The sequence below is a fragment of the Rhinatrema bivittatum genome, chromosome 4 (genome assembly GCF_901001135.1).
Source record: "Rhinatrema bivittatum chromosome 4, aRhiBiv1.1, whole genome shotgun sequence".
Lineage (NCBI taxonomy): Eukaryota > Metazoa > Chordata > Amphibia > Gymnophiona > Rhinatrematidae > Rhinatrema > Rhinatrema bivittatum.
In genome coordinates this window covers 223,953,544-223,972,948 of record NC_042618.1, presented here as the reverse complement: position 1 = coordinate 223,972,948, position 19,405 = coordinate 223,953,544, and the positions used below count along the sequence as shown (strand labels likewise).

The following is a 19,405-nucleotide window of genomic DNA, read 5'->3' as shown; positions in this document are numbered from 1 at the left end:
AGGCCGCGCAAGGCAAGGCAAGGCAAGGCAAGGATAGGCCCGAAGGCCGCGCAAGGCAAGGAAAGGATAGGCCCGAAGGCCGCGCAAGGCAAGGAAAGGCCCGAAGGCCACACAAGGCAGGCTAGAGCAGGGAGCCCAGGAGAGCTCGATGCCGAAGCGCCGAGGCAACTGTCAGGCAGGGTTATAAGGGCACACCCAGAGCATAGAGTAGACATAGGAGATGGACTGGGCCTGTCAGGAAAGCCAGCACTAGAGGGACCCCTGGTGGTGAGGCGGTAGCACAGCAGCCACAGCCGTAACATCGGTGACCCGGTCGCCGAAAAGGCTGGTGCCTTTTCTGGACGGGGTTTCTTCGACAGCGGTTTGGACAATGGCGAGGTCGATGACTTTGCTCCCTCGATGGTCCGAGACTTTCGATGTCTATGGCGATGTTTGTCTCTGCGATCCCCTCGGTCCTGAGGGGGAGTAGAGGGTGTCAAAGGCAAAGATGTCGTCGATGCTGGACGTGCACCGGCCGGTGATCGATGCTGGCGCGAAATTGACGGAGCCGGTTCTGACGACGTTGACGCAATGCACGGAGTCGGGGTTTGAGCATGGAAGAGAAGTTCCATCTTCTCCATTCTGGCCTTGCGACCTTTTGGTGTCATTAGGGCATATTTGGTGCAGGTCAAGACATCGTGCTCTCGTCCAAGATGCATTACACAGACTTTATGGGGGTCTGTGATGGACATGGTGCGATTACAGTCCGGGCACCGACGGAACCCCGACGCCATGGAAAAAAATTGAGCCGTGGTACGGTCGACGGCTAGTAGGCCGCGAGGGTCAAACTCGACGGTAATCGACGAAGAACGGGTAAAAACTTACCGGAGTACCACGGCTTGGAAAAGATAAAGGAGGGATCCCTGTGGGGCAAATTAACTTTTAGTAATTCCATGAGGAAAATTCCTGTCAGGAATCTCTGCAGAGCTCCTTAACTGCGAGGCTACTGCTGTGCGGAAAAAAAAAAAGACTGAAAGGGGACCCCTGCTGGCTGCAGGGTTAGTGCCATGCTGGGCATGCCCAGTAGGGGCCAGTCAAAGTTCTGGAAACTTTGACAAAAGTGTTCCGTGACTGGGCTCCATCCCGTGATGTCACCTATATGTGAGGACTACCATCCTGCTTGTCCTGTGAGGACGCATTTGAGACATGTGTAGGGAGTAGAATCTGTGCACCGTATGGCTCAATTCAGACGCAGGGGGCAAGGTCAGTTGACCTCAGCGCTAGAAGATTTCTCTCACTACACATGTAGTCCGAGACCATCCGAGAGGATGGAAACCTATATGGAGAAGGTCTGCTAAGGCGTTCAGTAAGTTTGATAAATAAGTGGCCCGGGGATGCATGGAGTGATCAAGGGCCAAGGGTAGAGCTGTGCAGCTTCCTAACAGAGCAGCTAAGAGGTTGTGCGTGCTTGTGTGTTGGAAATACCACATTGTCACTATGCTGTCTGTATGCACAAAGGTTTGTTGCAGAGGCAGTACTGAAAGGCATAAAGGCAAAACTCATGGCTTGAAGCTCCAGGAAGTTGATGTGAAACTCTGCATGGAACGGAATAGACGCATATTGGGTTGAGAAGATGTTAGTTCGAACTCTGCAACCCTGAGTAAATGCGAGCATGAGCAGGACCAGCCGAGGATTTGGTTCTATATCTGCAATATGGATCAGGGACGAAAGCGGTTGAACAGCTTAGATCCACTGATAATTGAAATTTCACTGAATCTTACTCATAGCAAATCTGGACCTATGAGTAAAATGCATGGTGAAAAAAATCCCGTGGCCCAGCAATGAAAGAATTGAGGGGCTGAGGTTATGTAGTATGCGCGCAGAGATATATAGGAATTTGTCAGAATGTCTGCGCGGTTGTTGGACAGGAAGTTCGTTGTGACTGTGGTGTCCAGAAGTGTTCTATATGGGATTTATGGTAGTTAACAGCAATCCCAGGTAGTAGATTTATAGTGAGTCGTGAAGAAGATAGAGCTCCTTGCTTGGATTGACTGTTATGCAGCTGTCCATGCAAGGAAAAGCGTGAATGATGTTTTACTCTGTAGAGAAACAGCAGTCACTGCTAGTGATTTAATGAAATACCCAAGTTGCCGAAGCTGGATCAACCGGCAGAGCTTGGGATTGTAATATTGACTCACCAAGAAGCACATAGAATGATTAGAGGAAACAGGCAACCTACTTACTGTGGTATGAAGTATGGTGACGAGAGACACCATTTTACCTGTCCCTTCTGAAGAAAGTTGATATTTCTGAGGTCCAGAATGGGTGGAGAGCAACTACTTTCTGTTGAAAGAAAGAATAGTAAGATTAAAACTCCCCCACCCCCACCCCCTGCGCTTTGTAGCATCCGGGGAACTGTACCCTGAACCTTGGTACCAAGTGGGGTGGCCGCTCTGATATCTGGCAAGTTGAGAGACCAGGAGGTGTCCAACTGGCGGGGCTGATGTAATCTGGATATCATGTAATCTCCCACGGGAGCGGTAAAAATCTTACCCGCATTTCTGTGTGCTGTACAAGAAAATGTCGAGACCTGTCGCCAGGCCTTGAGGTGGATTTGCAATTGAGGCAGTGTTTGCTGGATCTTGTGTCTAGCAGATTAGCGAATGCATCTGGGATTTCGGTCCTTAATTAGGAACCAGAAGCCAGAGTATTAATCAGTACAGAGTCCCGTTGCTGACAATGGGAGGATGTCCTGATGCAATCCCAAATGATTGGTAGAGAGGTTTCTCTTGGTAATGTGTCCGACATAGCTGGCAATAGCGATATGGGACACTAATACGGTTCTTTGAAGACAAGACGATCTAGAACCTGTCGAACCATTTGGCCCGATTTATTTATTTTGGACTTTTATATACCGACATTCATGTAGAAAATTTACATATCATATCGGTTTACAGTGAAAACACAAAAGTTGCAAATAGCATTACATAGAACAGGGTGACATGGAACTGGGAATAAGGGATCAAAAACAAAGGTAAATAATGACAACTGAAAAAGTGTGAGCCACGTGAGGATTAGAATGACAAACAATATCAAATCAAGAGAAAAACAAACAAATCAAATCAAGAAAAACAAATCAAATCAAGATTTATCAAATCAAGAAAAAAACAATATCAAATCAAGAGAAAAATCAAGAGATTTAGAGAACAGGTCTCAATGGGATTGTCGCTGAAGCAGGATTGGAGTACTTACCATCCGTCGTGGATCGCAGAAGGACGAGCCGGTGAAGATCGATGGCTCCGTGGATTTCAGGAGGCATCGAGGGACAGCCTGAAGGACGTAAACGTCCGACTGAACTCTGTAACCTGGTATGGTAGCACAGGTACAGAAGAGACAGGCTGAGCGTGTCTTGCACTACCACAGTAATTTGTGGAGGGTCAGAACCCCGCACCGATGTCGGTAGGGAACGCCTCGGGTACAGGGAAGCCATTATGACTCATGAACCCGGCCCTCTTTGCAGCAGCTCGATGTATCGTGACACCAGTGCAGAATTCCTCAGAACTCGGTCCGGTCATTCTGCAGCACCGAGGACTGCTAGCATTGTGTGGAACAGTGGCGGTGGCAATAGCGATGTTGCTCGGCCCGGGCATTCTCCAGCACCAAGTAGGATAGCACCGATGTCTTGGATGGTGTCGGTGGCGGACGGTCACCGTGCCGGTGACAGTGAGTGCCAAGGTGCTTGGCCCGGTCTTTCCCCAGTGACGAGGTGGATGCCCTCGCTGTCTTGGATGGCGAATGATGACGGACTGTCAGCATGCCTGCACTGCTCCTGGCACTATGTAGTGTCGTAGGCTGATATGGGGCTTTAGTTAAGAACCCAAAGCATGGAGCACTGTGTTTACGCGAGGGCATTGTGTGTAGGTGCTATGTCAGTATTGACAGTATCGATGGCGGCATAGAAGCGGCTTCAAGGGTATCGTCAAAAATATAGATGAAAAAACGTTGATGGCCCGGGCAGAGCAACGAAAACAGTGACAGAGGCACCGAAGTCGACACTCGCAGGCTATGTAGGTATCGATGGAAATGATGTGGCATTGAAAAATCGAATAGACATCGATGGCATCGGAAATTTGATACCGGCATCGATGGAATCGATGGCCGCATCGATAGAACGATGAGGACACCGATGGCAACGACGTGGGCATCGACGGCATAGGTGGCATGGCAATGAGCGTCAACTTCATCGATGGCACCGACCCGGGCATCGATGGCACCGGCGACACCAAGGTGTGCATCGATGCATCCACCCGGGCATCAATGACATAGATGGAAAAATCAGCGCCATGGATGAAAACATTGATGGTACTGAAAGAATCGATGCGGGGATCGATGGCATCGACGGACTGCGGGGGGAGGAGTGTCGATGGCATTGAAGAAGGCAGGACGGCCTGGATGGGGGTACCGACGGTACCGATGGGGGCATCGACTGCACGAAGATACCGAGGTAATTGATGGAGGCATGAATTCGACAAAGACCCTGGCGGCAACGGTAACCGTGGAAGTCCCTATCCCACTAGCGCTAATAACCAGGCAGAGGGTCACAGGAGGACACTTGCAGGCTATGTGGGGCTAACTGTGAAAACATAGGGAGAGGGAAGGCTGCATGTCGGTTGGTAGGCCGGGGAAACCGTAGTGAGGTGACAGGAACCGACCGAAAAACAGGGCATAGTACACACCGAGCGTCGATTAAATGTACGCGAAGGGAGACCTGTGCAGGGAAAAAGCGTTTGTGAAGTAAAAGTTTAAGTGTTTCCGTTAGGAAAAATTGTGAGAATTTCTCACAGAGCTCCTAACCGCTATGCTTACTGCAGAGCGGAAAAAAGAAGACTGAGGGGAGACACCTGTGGTCACAGGGATAATTGCAGGCTGAGCATGCTCAGTGCACTCAGTGTGTCAGTATCAGTCAAAGCTTTATAGAAACTGACAGAAAAGTTTTCCGTAACAGGGCTCCGTCCACTGACGTCACCCATATGTGAGGGCTACCATCCTGCCTGTCCTGTGAGAAAGACAAGTTCCCAGGCTTCAACCCTCCCTGGAGTTCGTGATGTCATCCCTGAAAAGGTTGTGGTTCTCTAGCTCCATCTGTGGGCAGGACAGCATAAACCCACACGTCTGAACTGGTCTAGTAGGATAAGGAGGGAATATGTTTACCTTAGAAGTCAGGCCAGTCTGCTTTTGCTAAGGACCGAGAAGGGAAACTACAAGTCTCACTTTTTATATAAAGATCTCACCATACTTTAAAATGCAACAATAGGTAATATATGCTTCTAATAAAAAAGTTTTTCATCTTACAAATTAAACTGAATAAATAGGTACATCCATAAAGTTTGCTTTTCAAATAACTAAACAATCTTACATGCAAATCCTATCCTTTGCTTATTTCCTGATTTTCCCTCTCCTTTAAACAACACTTCGCACTTTTCCTTTTTCATAGAATTTCCTCTAAACTTTGCTAGCAAATTCCTTAGTTGCTAAAAGGAGCTCCATTATTGGTTATCATTCTAAGAAAGGCTCTCAGTATTAATTCTATTACTCACTAAGATCATAAATTAGCTTGCAATATTGATTTTCATACTTCTTTTGTTAGACATTCTAATTAGCTTATTTATAGGTTCCATATAAACTTTGTCCCCAACAATTCAAGGGAAAAAGCTATGTACGACCTTTTCAGTAGCTTAAGAAAGTCTACAAAATACATCTTTTAAAATGTGAAATACTGACCCTTTTTCCCACTCAATTAAAACCAGAGTAGCAAAAGATCCTGTTAACTGCCAGCTTAAATTAGAGAAATCTAAAAAGTTAAGGTCCATGGTGAATCCTTATTGTTCCTTGCTAGATAGAGAAAAAATAAGTATATTACCCTTTCATTCACAGAACTATGAAACACAACTCTGCTGGTAGAGATTCAATGTCTTCCACTTTTACCATCTGTCCTAGCATATTGATAACACTATGTATGATAAATTTACCCGTAAAAGTACTTTCAGTACACTCGGTCATGACCCACTTCTCTAAAAATTATTTTGTCTAATGATATATTGTAACCGAACCTTTGATGGCACCTGTTAGAATGTACTATAGTACACTTTTACCTACATTAAATATGTGCCTATATGTAAACCGTTGCGATGGTATATAACTTAGCGACGGTATAGAAAAGATTTTAAATAAAATAAAAATAAATACAACAAGTAGGTGACCTATATACACTTCTGTTTTACAACTTTCTTCACTTCACATTTTTTTTAAGAAGATGGCTTTCAGCTTTCATCTCATACACAACCATATGGCTGATGGGAGTTCAATAAACAATTTCAAATCGGAGGTATCACTCACCTGGTTTGATTTCTCCACAGTGCTGGTGGGAACCTCTGTGGTGTCCTTCACAAAATAGTTGTCTATTATATGTCTCTCTGCACACTCTTGACTGCACACTGGACATCGAATAACACCAACTGAAGAAAAAGAGAATAAAAATGAAGTCTGCTACTGAAAAGGACTGCCAGACAAAGCAGATTTTATTTTTTCCTGGAACAGTTTTGATTGGTATAACTACTTTCTAATGGTTACTGTTTGTATTTAAAGCGTGTACTTCCTCAGAAATTCAAGTTTTAATAATACATCCCAGTTATAGACACTACCTGGCTCCCCCAGGCTGGTGAAGCTCCTTATGACCTTGGGCAAGTCACTTCATTTTCCATTACCTCGAGTACAAATGTGGACTATCAGCCCTTTCGGAACAGGAAATAGCTACTATATTTGAATGTAACTCATCTTGAACTACCAATGAAAATGTGCTACCTAGAAATAAATATAAAATATATTTTAAAGGGCAAAGAAAGACTCAAAGTATGAGTGTGCTTCAAAAAGTATGAGTGTGCTTTAAACTGCAACTGAAATCAAAAAAGTATGCTTAAGATTTTTCAGTACTCCTTTCTTGTATAAATGCTTCATATTTCACATTTTTTAAAAACATCAACATAATGCATACAAACCGTTCAGCAGAATTTGGGATAGCTACCATAAATGCATTTTCTGCTAGTGTGAACTGATGCTTGTAAATAAATTCAAGTGCTAACATTTCTAAGTGAAAAACTTAACTTGGGGCAGATCTAATAAGCTCATTGAAGGCCCCTATATATTGTGATAGAAAAATAGTGCTACAAATATTGAGATAGAGTGGTAAAACAAGAAGCAACTAAAGAAACAGAATTATCACTAGCAGAAAGAATTCTTCCTACCTTTTCAATGCAACATGCCTCATAAATATGTAAGTTTCAGAGATTTTTGGACAATAAGAACCACTGAGTAAATGTAACAAGAACAAATAAGAAGGTTCCTTGTAAAGAGAGAATACAAAGGACAAAATAGTATTCCGATTTGTTCTATGCACTTTTTATTCCACTAATATTCTACTTAAAAATGTTGCAATATCATTCTCCCAATCTCTCATTTCTGTTTTTAGAGTAGGAATATAAAAAGGAAAACCAAATTAAATGCGAAGGAATGCTTCCTATCACGATGTTCATCTATTACTTATCCAGCCAGTTTGTTCCACTGATGTAATATGGTTTCATTAATTCCATTCAACTAATGTGTACAATTCTGGTCACAGCATCTCAAAAAAGATATAGTTGCGATGGAGAAGGTACAGAGAAGGGCAACCAAAATGATAAAGGGTATGGAACAGCTCCCCTATGAGGAAAGGCTGAAGAGGTTAGGGCTGTTCAGCTTGGAGAGGAGACGGCTGAGGGGGGATATGATAGAGGTCTTTAAGATCATGAGAGGTCTTGAATGAGTAGATGTGAATCGGTTATTTACACTTTCGAACAATAGAAGGACTAGGGGGCATTCCATGAAGTTAGCAAGTAGCACATTTAAGACTAATCAGAGAAAATTCTTTTTCACTCAATGCACAATAATGCTCTGGAATTTGTTGCCAGAGGATGTGGTTAGTGCAGTTAGTGTAGCTGGGTTAAAAAAAAAAAAAGGTTTGGATAAATTCTTGGAGGAAAAGTCCATTAACTGATATTAATCAAGTTTACTTAGGGAATAGCCACTGCTATTAATTGCATCAGTAGCATGGGATCTTCTTAGTGTTGGGGTAATTGCCAGGTTTAGCCTCTGTTGGAAACAGGATGCTGGGCTTGATGGACCCTTGGTCTGACCCAGCATGGCAATTTCTTATGTTCTTATGGAATTAGTGCTAATCCTGTCTTTAATTTAGGGCTAATTATGCCCATTTTACTGAATGTCCCTCTTGGATGGCAGGAATTTGTATTTGAGGGAAACCGTATCCCTCTGAGGTTTTTGCATATACACACCTAGATACCCTCCTTCCTTTTCTATACTTTTTTTATTGTATTTAATTTAGGTTTGCAATGGCTAAAGGGCACTTTTAAATTGTACGTTAATGTTTCTGTGCTTTTTTTCATGATGTTTTCATTTTTTTGTCTATATTTTGTGGCTGACCTTGGGAATGAGGGCTGAAAAAACAAGTTGGTGTTAAACTGCTGGACAAAGCAAATGTTGCTTACCTGATGTAACAGGTGTTCTCACAGGACAGCAGGATGTTAGTCCTCACAAATGGGTGACATCGAGGATGGAGCCCAACCACGGAAAACTTCTGTCAAAGTTTCTGGAACTTTGACTGGCCCCTAACTGGGCATGCCCAGCATGGCACCAACCCTGCAGCCAGCAGGGGTCCCCCCCTTCAGTCTTGTTTCAAAGCTACAGGCAGTGCCAAAAAATAAAATAAGAAAAACGAACCCAACACCGCAGGGCGGCGGGCGGGTTTCGTGAGGACTAACATCCTGCTGTCCTGTGAGAACACCTGTTACATCAGGTAAGCAACATTTGCTTTCTCACAGGACAAGCAGGATGGTTGTCCTCACAAATGGGTGAGTACCGAGCTGAGGATGTCCGAACGTGCACCAAAAGTACCCAACGGCGTGCAACAGGCACATCAACTGGGGTGAAGTTTGGTAGAGGACATTCACACCCCACCGGGTAGGTGGAAGGGTGTTGGTACGTCATGTTGGAAAAAGGTTATGCAAGACAGATTGGCCGAAGATGGAATCCTGTCTTCCAGCTTGTCCAAACAGTAGTGGGCTGCAAATGTATGGAGAAAACTCCAGGTAGCAGCCCTGCAGATGTCAGGAAGCGGCACCGATCGAAGGTGTGCTACTGAAGTCGCCATGGCCCTCACAGAGTGTGCCTTAACACGGTCTTGAAAGGGAATGCCAGCTTGCTGATAGCAGAAAGAGATGCAGTCCGCCAACCAGGAGGAAAGAGCCTGCTTACCCACAGGTTGCCCTAACTTGTTAGAATGGAAAGAGACGAATAATTGAGTGCTCTTCCTGTGGGCAACTGTACGGTCTAGATAGAAAGCTAGAGCACGTTTACAGTCGAGGGTATGCAGAGTCTGTTCCCCGGAGTTGGAGTGGGGCCTGGGAAAGAAAATAGGTAGTATGATGGATTGATTAATATGAAACTCCGAAACTACCTTAGGTAAGAATTTAGGGTGAGTGCGGAGTACTGCCCGGTCCTGCAGGAGTTTAGTGTAGGGCGGATAGGTAACTAGGGCCTGTAACTCACTAACCCTTCGAGCTGAAGTGATAGCCAGAAGAAAAATCACTTTCCATGTGAGATATTTAAGGTCACAGGAGTGAAGAGGTTCGAAGGGTGGTTTCATAAGGCGACCAAGAACCAGATTAAGGTCCCAAGATGGGGCTGGAGGACGTAAAGGTGGCTTCAAATAGAGCAAGCCTTTAAGAAAGTGTGTTACAAGGGGTTGTACTGAAATAGGGACACCCCTGATACCTTTATGGAAGGCGGCTACCGCACTGACATGCATTCGAATGGAAGAGGTCTTTAGACCTGATTCTGACAAATGCCAAAGATAGTCCAAGAATTTAGGAATTGGACAGGAAAGGGGATCAAGGGACTGCGACGTGCACCATGATGTGTACCTTTTCCATTTGTAGGAGTAAGATTTTCTTGTGGAAGGCTTTCGTGAAGCGATGAGGACACGAGAAACTGAATCCGATAGGTTAAGTGGTTGAAGGACTAACCTTTCAACATCCATGCCGTCAGGGACAAGGCTTGGAGATGGGATGGAGGAGGTATACGTCGTTTTGAGTGATCAGATGCGGGTCCGTTCCCAGGGGAATGTGTCTGCGGATGGAGAGATCCTGGAGTATGGGAAACCACACTTGGCGTGGCCAGTGCGATGCTATCAGGATAATGGTTCCCTTGTCCTGACGTAGCTTCACAAGAGTCTTCGACAGAAGAGGAAGTGGAGGGAATGCATAAAGCAGACCGGTTGTCCACGGGAGGGAGAATGCATCCCTGGGCCAAGAGTGCTGAGACCGAATGAGATTGCAGTAATTGGCCACTTTGTGGTTCTGAGGGGACGCAAAGAGGTCTATGTGGGGATAACCCCATTTCTGGAAAAGAGAGGTCGCTACCAAGGGATTGAGTGACCACTCGTGTGGTTGGAAGACACGGCTCAGCCGGTCTGCCAAAACATTTTCTACTCCCGGCAAGTAGGTGGCCCTGAGGTACATGGAACGGGAGAGGGCTTCTGCCCAAATCTGCGCAGTTTCCTGACAGAGAAGGAAGGAGCCTGTGCCTCCCTGTTTGTTGATGTACCACATGGCCACCTGGTTGTCCGTCTGAATCAAGATTATGTGATTTGATAGGCAATCTTGAAAAGCCCGGAGAGCGTATCGGATTGCTCGAAGCTCCAGGAAATTTATCTGGTGTTTGGCTTCCTCTAGAGACCAGAATCCTTGAGTTTGTAGACCGTTTACATGGGCTCCCCAGCCGAGGTTGGAAGCATCGGTGGTGAGAATTACTTGAGGATCTGGTGGGTGAAAGGGCAAGCCCTGTAGGAGGTTGGATTGATTTTTCCACCAGGCAAGAGACAGACGGAGTGCATCGGTGATGCGAACAATGGTCGACAGAGGCTGAGTGGCTTGGATCCATTGTGATTTCAGAGTCCATTGCTTGACTCTCATGGCCAGACGGGCCATTGGAGTCACATAAACTGAGGAGGCCATGTGTCCCAGCAGAATGAGAAATTGGCGAGCTGTTGCTGTGGGTTGAGACTGCAACTGGCAACTTAGGGACACAAGGGTTTGAACACGTTGATGAGGAAGGAAGGCTTTTGCCTGTAAAGTGTCCAAGTCTGCGCCAATGAAGGATAAGGTTTGAGATGGGAGTAAGTAGGATTTCTCGTAGTTGACAAGAAATCCTAGAGAAATTAGAGTTCGGATTGTCAGGGTCAGAGAAGACCAAGCGGTTTGCTGGGTTGTGGCCCTGATCAACCAGTCGTCCAAGTAGGGGTAGACATGGACGCCTGCCTTCCTGAGGAACGCTGCAACCACTACGAGACATTTGGTGAAAACTCGTGGTGCAGATGCTAGGCCAAATGGGAGCACTCTGTATTGATAGTGGTTTTGGCCTACTAGAAATCGGAGGTATTTGCGATAAGACTGAGTTATCGCAATATGGGTATAAGCATCTTTGAGGTCTAGAGAGCAGAGCCAGTCCTCTCTTTGCAGCAGAGGGAGAAGCGAGCCCAGGGTTACCATCTTGAACTTTTCTCTGTGAAGGTACTTGTTGAAAGCCCGTAGGTCCAGGATTGGTCGAAGTCCTCCTGACTTTTTTGGGATCAGAAAGTACCTGGAATAGAACCCTAGTCTGTGTTGTGAAAGAGGAACGGGTTCTATAGCGTTGGACTGGAGGAGAAGGGAAACTTCATGCTCTAGAAGAACAGAGTGGTCGGTAAGTCTCCACACTTGCAGAGGTGGAGAGTCCGAAGGAAGAGTTAGGAAGTTTAGATGGTAACCTTGTGCAATTATCGCTAGCACCCATTGATCTGTGGTGATGCGATGCCATGTTTCTGTAAAGTGGCTTAGTCGACCTCCTACTGGTATGTTTGGTAGAGGGACTAGGCATCTGCTGTCTAAGTGAAAGTCAAAACCCCGACGCAGGGCCTGGTTGCGGAGCTGTTGTGGGCTTTTGCTTTCGAGGTTGGCGAGGCTGAGGCTTTTGATACGGCCTCGTTGACCTAGACTTGGTGTGTGGGGGATAATACTTCCGTGGACGGAAGAATGACTTTTTGGGTTCCCTCTTAAAAGGTTGTTTAGAGGGGAAGTCAGAAGGAATGGATGAAAGCTGTTTAAGGGTCTCGTGATGATCCTGTAATTCAGCAACTATTTGGTGAATTTGCTCACCAAACAAATTATCCCCTAAACAGGGCAGGTCGGAGAGCCTGTCCTGAACCTCCGGGCGAAGGTCAGAAGACTTAAGCCAAGTCCAGCGTCTTGCTGAGATGGCTGTAGCAGATAGTCTAGTGGAAGCATCGAAGATGTCGTAAGATGTTCTTATCTCATGCTTGCCAGCTTCAAATCCTTTAAGTACGAGGGTTTGAAGGTGTTGTTGGAATTGTTCTGGTAAGGTATCTGAAAATTCTTGTATCTGCTTAAAAATGACCCTGTTGTATTGGGTCATATACAGCTGATAAGAAGCTATCCTGGAAATGAGCATGGCTCCTTGGTATACTTTTATGCCTATACTATCTAGGAACTTGCTCTCCTTGGTAGGAGGTATGGATGAGTATGGCTTCATTCTTTTAGTTTTCTTTTGAGCGGACTCTACCACAACCGAGTGGTGGTCTAGCTGTGGTTTTTGAAAGCCAGGTGCTGACTGTACAAGGTAAGTAGAGTCAGCTTTTTTGTTTACTGGAGCAACAGATCCAGGAGTTTCCCAATTCTTTTTTAGAAGGTCTAGAAAAACCTGATGAATTGGAATGGAAGTGATGACTTTTGGGGCATCCAAAAATTGGAGTAATTCCATCATTTGGTGCCTGTCATCTTGCTCCGATTGAAGCTGAAAAGGGACCAATTCTGAAATTTCCTTCACAAAATTTGTGAAAGAGAGGTCCTCAAGGGGAGAACGCTTTCTGCTTTCAGCAGGAGAGGGTGGTGAAGGTAAATCATCGGTATCTGTGGAAGTATCATCACCCCAGGTGTCATAAGGGTCAGGTTGTTGACCTGTAGGACCACGAGGGGGTTGGATACCTGAAGGTCCCGGCTGAGGCTCCGAGAATCCCGAAGGAATCACCGGAGGCATCGGTGCGGGCATCGATGGAGCCCATGTGCGTATCGCCCCGGAGGAATGTATCGGTGGCGATGGACGACACGGCATTGATGGGACTACTCCCGAAGGAGGAATTCGATACGGTGTTTCTGCACCCGATGAAATTGGCATCGGGGAGCGCTCCGGTGCTGTCGGTGACCCAGGTATCACCGGTGGAAGGGCAGTCATGAGCGCTTCCATCCGGGCAAGCAGCGGTGCCAGCGCTGCTGGAATCGGGTCGGTGACTGGTTCCACTCTCGGTGGCGGAGTCGGTGCCGAAGGAGTCTGGAACCTTTGCATCGCTTTGTCGATGGCCTCCTGGACCAGCCAGTCCAGTTCTTCCCGGAGACCTGGGGTAACAATACCCGGCTCCGCAGAAGAGGGAGGCTGAGGCTGAGCCGGAGGGACCACCGTCACCGGTGGAATCGCGGCTCCCAAACCCCGATGGGGAGAGGGTTGCCTCAGTGTCTCAGAAACAGAGGTGGATGGTGCCACTTCTGATCGAGACTTCTTCGGTGGCGGCTCGGACGGTACCGAGGTCGATGACTTCGATTCCTCGATGGTCCGAGACTTGCGATGTCAATGACAATGCTTTTCCCTCCGATCCTCACGATCCTCGGGGGAAGGGACGGGAGTCGATGGTCGTGGAGACGTCGATGGCAGACTGTCACCGGGAGGTTGCCGACGATGGAAGGACTTCGACGGTGCCGGTTCAGAGGACGTCGATGCGATGGACGGCGTCGGAGTGTGAGCATGGAAAAGGAGTCCCATCTTCTCCATTCTGACTTTGCGACCTTTTGGTGTCATAAGGGCACATTTGGTGCAAGTCAGGACATCATGCTTGCTCCCTAAACATAATACACAGACTCTGTGAGGGTCTGTGATAGACATGGTGCGCGTACAATCTGGGCACCGACGGAACCCAAACGCCATGGCCATTGACCAAAAATTTAGCCGCGGTACGGTCAACGGCCAGCAGGCCGAGAAGGCCAAACTAGACGGTAATCGGCGAAAAACGGCAAAAAACTTACCGAAACACCGCGGGCTAAATTTAGATAGAGGAGGGACCCCTGTGGGGCGAATTTTACTTCAAAGAAGTTCAAGAAGAGTTTCCTGTCAGGAATGTGGTAAGAGCTCTTTAACCGCGTGACTACTGCTGCGCGGAAAAAAGAAGACTGAAGGGGGACCCCTGCTGGCTGCAGGGTTGGTGCCATGCTGGGCATGTCCAGTAGGGGCCAGTCAAAGTTCCAGAAACTTTGACAGAAGTTTTCCGTGGTTGGGCTCCATCCTCGATGTCACCCATTTGTGAGGACAACCATCCTGCTTGTCCTGTGAGAAAAGACAGTCACATGATAGCAGCTGCTCCCTGATCAGCTGGAGGCTAATTTGCATATCAGATGTCTATTATAATAAACTTCTATAATGATCATTGTGCTTAATGTAAACTTTAAATTTATGTTAATCCCTTTCTGATCAGTTTTATTTTATTTATGTGTTTTATATACCGTCATTCCATAATAAGATAACAACGGTTTACAAAATCATTTTCATATTCTTAGTCTACAATTCAGCAGGTATTTGTGTCATAAAAAAAAAAAAACAGAGCTTTATAAGCATAGGTCACAGACTGGACGTGTCATGCTTTAATGCGGTCTTAGCATCGAGTGTATTAATCTACTTATTTATTTTAAAATGTATTAACCACCACAGACTACAAAACAAAAATTTAAAATCAAAGCCACAAAACATCATACAAAACACTTTCAACAAAAATTCAAAACAAGACAGTTAAAATTTGATAACTAATCTAGCAGTGCTTGGAAAGCCTGAGAACTGCACCAACCCTGAAAATATAGCGCATTTGTGAAAGGTGATTTTTTTTTTAATTTAAACTTTTTAAATCTTACAATATATGATAGAAAAACTAAGGAAATCAAGAAAACAATCATAAAAATAAATACCAATTCTCATCTAACATGAATAAGTCCACATTACAGCAGGACCACTAACTTAAATAGTAGTAATAAAGTAAACGAAAATGACAATGCCCAATCAGTTAACCCTCCCAACACGCAGTACCCCGAAAAATGAACATGCTAACTTATCCACTATAAAAGGTTCCAGATGCATAGGATCTACAAATATAAAATTACTTTGATATCCCTACTATGCATTTACAAGGAAATTTCAGGAAGAATGTTGCTCCCAAGGACAGAGGTGGAGGTTTTAATTCAAGAAACTGAGGTTTTCCTTTTTGCCTGTATCTCCCTTCAAGATGTCTGGGAAGATCTGAACTTTTTGACCACGAAACAACAAATCTTTACACTTAAAATACTGTCTAAAGAAAATCTATCACTTACCAAAGCAAAAGAAACAATTTAAATATACCAGGAAGAGTTAAGGTTTTTACACTTACATCCTACACAACATATAAAAGTAAAGGAGTCATATATGCAGTTTTTTGTCCATGCAATATGATGTACATAGGGAAAACCATCAGAGAATTCAATAATCAAGATGTATTATGCTGATTTTTTAGTGCTGTTTTTCACGCAGGCGCAGCGGGACAGAGTCGTCCGTGCACAGGACAGGGACATCGGTAGTCCAGGAAGGGCCATCGGCAGACCTGGACGTATCATTCGCCCATGGACAACTATCTTTGGCATGTCGGAGCGAGATGTAGTCCGAACCTACCGGCTGAGCTCACGGGCAATCCTGTTCCTCTATGAAGATCTGCGCTGCGACCTTGATCCCCTGGCCAATCGCCACCATGCTATACCAGGATTGACTAAACTTCTTGGTGCCTTAAATTTTTTTGGTACTGGAAGTTTTTTTGGTACTGGAAGTTTTGAAACCCCCGTGTCATTGCGAGTATGATACAGGCCTCCTTCTTACGGCATCTGACACAGGTATTGAAGGCCTGAGGAAGTTTATCGTGTATCCTACCGATCCAGTGGAGCTGCAACAGATTCGCAGTGGGTTCATGGGTATTGCAGGGATGCCGAACGTGTTGGGTGCTATAGACTGTGCCCATATTGTGTTTACCCCCAGGTCAGAGGAAGAGAGTTCCTTCCTGAATCGTAAGCACTTCCATTCAATGAATGTTCAAGTGGTTTGCGATGCACACCTTCGGATTCTAAATGTTGTAGCGAAGTATCCTGGGAGCTGCCATGACGCCTACATTCTGGCACATTCATCTATAGGCACTCATTTCCCAGACAGGAAGTATGGTGAAGGCTGGCTACTTGGTAAGTGTCATCGGCTACAGCCTGGGATTATATCTGGGATGTCCGGTATACAATATGTGCTCATTTATATATGTGATGTTTTTGATGCATTCCTGATTATTCCCCCTATAGGTGATGGCGGCTATGGCTGTAAGCCCTGGTTGCTAACTCCACTCCAGTCTCCATGCACTGCGGCAGAAAAATGCTACAATGAGGCTCATGGCAGCACCAGAAACGTTATTGAGCGTACTTTTGGAGTTCTGAAAGGACGATTGCGATGTCTGGATCACTCTGGTAGAGCCCTGTAGTACAGTGCAGAAAAGGTGGCGAACATCATTGTTGCCTGCTGCATGCTACACAACATTTGTCAGCGATTTGGTGTGAATGCAGAGGTAGCAGAAGACTTGCCGCCAGATCCGCCTGTGGAACCGGCTGTTGAGGCGGACAACACTGCACGGGGGAATGACGTCCGACGAAGGATCATCAAAACTTATTTCTCCTGTAAATTCTTATCTGTTATACATTCATTTCTCCATGCTGATATGGCACTTTTATTGTTGCTCATAGCTCTGAAAAATTTGAGATATAATACTTTTAATGCCTGTACACAACTATATGTTAAATCTTGTGTTGTGTTTCTTTCAGGAGCTGTGATCCATCCATCTAACCATTTCCCATCAAGCTGATCCATCCATCAAACCATTTCCCAGCAAGCACAAAAGTCGATTTAACATAAATAATTGTGAAACAAATAAAATAGAGTTTGAATTTTCCCTTGTCTTCTCTGTGTTTTCCATTGCATAATTTAGAGTTCTTGAATTGTGTTCCCATTTAATCCTCAATAAATAGCTTCCTTTCCTTTTATTATAGCTTGTTACCTTAAGTTATTTCGGCTTCCCTGCAGCTCCATCACAGACATGGACGCGGGGTGAAGGACGTCGCGCCAAGCCTTCTTCCGGCGTCCACAATTAGGCGTCCCTGCGGCTCCGTGGGTCCATCACCTGCACAGACGCCGGGAGCAGGTGGCAGGACGCTTGCACGTGGAACGGCACGCCCAGACGGCCATTTTGTTTATGCTTTACAGAAAGGGCAAGGATGCCGTGTGGGAGGCTTCCCAATTTCGGTGACGGGGACGTCCGGCTCCTGGCCACGATGATAGTGGCCGACGAGCACAACCTGTACTTCAGCCCTGGGTGTCCGTGGGACCAGAACCGGGCTGACAAGGCCTGGCGGGCGCTCAGGGCCCAATACAACGCCCAGGCTTCATACCTGAGGGAGGCAAGTTCATTGGCCTGTGTTGTGGTTGGCAAAAGTCAGGTCTATGTTGCTTGTAAGAATGACACAGCTTATAATTCTAGCTCACAGGGAAACATCCAAGTTCAATAACATTTATTTTATTTTGGGATTGTTTTGTATTGCTGTGGGTGATAATTTTTCTTCTGATACTTGACTTGTTTGGTTTGAATTGTTTTTTGCCTCTAAAGCTAAGTAAAAGTTTTATATCAACTTGTGTTTCCTATTTCTGTTGTATTCCCACCAGGTTGAGGCATTGAAAAAGCGAGCAAGGCGCATCAGGCGGGAGGAGCCCGAGTACCTGCGGGCCCACCGCAGAGCCGAGGAAGATATGTGCTGTTAGCAATTGTCATGGTTGCCAAGCAAGCGGCAAGGTCTTCTTTAGTAATGTCAATAAGAATTTTAACATTTGTGCCATTCTAGATCTTTGCATGCACATCTGTGACACCTTTTGCTTTTTTTTTTTTTTTTCCAGAGAGCATCACGGAGGGGTCATCGACCACAAAATCAGCTCCTCCAGAAGAACAGCAAGGTTAGCCTTTAATAGCATCAGCATAGTAAAAGTATGTGGATGTTTATGCCGTGTGGCACGCCAATTACACATTAGCATTGTTAAATGTCATGCTCACTATAATGCTTGAGGTTAGGGTCCTGTTTAAAGTGTCGATAAGTTCTCCTTCCTTCTGGATGTGTGCATGCGTGACAGCAGTAACGCTTTCACTTTTTCTCTTTTCAGACACATAGGCAGAGGAGGAAGGGGAAGATGTACTGCCACCTGACATTATGGCCCCCCCACCAGTTATTCAGACCCTCCCCATTATTGAGCCCCCCCCCCCAGTTATTTTGCCACCCCCCCCTCTCTCCTGCCCCACCTGCCATGGGAGACGAGGAGGATATAGTCATTGACGTTGTCAACCCTGTCTCTCCTGTGCTTCCAGGAGCAGGTCAACGGCTGGAGGCCGGCGCAGCAGCTGGGGAAGGGCCCTTAGCCCTTGAGGGGCACCTGGATGCTGTGCTGGTCCTCCTGGCACAGTTGATCCGCAGCCTGGATGTCCAGGAGGGAATGGCAGTGCAGGCGGTGACCATCCTGCACGACCTGCACCATGGCCAGCGGGAGATAATTGAGCTCCTGTGCACAATGGCAAAGAGCTCAGTCCCTGCTCGTCATGGCGCGGGCTCCTGCAGGACGGGTACCGACTGATCAACATCAATGACTATGATCCTCCTCTTCCCCCATGGTACGGTCCCTCCCCATGCCCTCACAAAAAAATTATTTTCCACCAAAAAAAACATTTGTAAATAGTTTAAAAATATATCTAATTTTTTAAATTTAAAGATTGTACGAGTTTGATTTCACCAATTTATTTAGAATACTTATTGCATGAAACCTTTGTGTGTTGTCGGTAGTGGCATGGCACATAAAAAAGAAACATCAGTTTATGCAAATAAAAAATTTTTTATTTAAAATTTATTGTTTAATGGAACAAAAAGCTGAGGCGACATCTCTAATGGCACAGATCAAGTCTGTCATCATTTCCTTCATCAAAATCGCATGGGAAGCCAGAGCACCACTGATATCGGCTCGGATCAACCTCATTTCCTGGAGCATCGAGTCATTGTGTTGATCCTGTCGAGAGGTGATTCCATTCATAAACTGCTCGCTTAGGCCGTCTATTCTGAATAATGCCTGTTCCAAGTCC

General features: G+C 45.8%; 1 protein-coding gene across 1 annotated transcript in view; it reads right to left on the bottom strand.

The window, feature by feature from the left end:
• Positions 1 to 19,405, bottom strand: part of TRIM24 (tripartite motif containing 24) — a 622,654-nt gene that overhangs the window by 544,351 nt on the left and 58,898 nt on the right. The window contains 1 exon segment of the mRNA XM_029599765.1: positions 6,376 to 6,494. Within this exon segment, the coding sequence (XP_029455625.1) occupies positions 6,376 to 6,494 (119 nt within the window).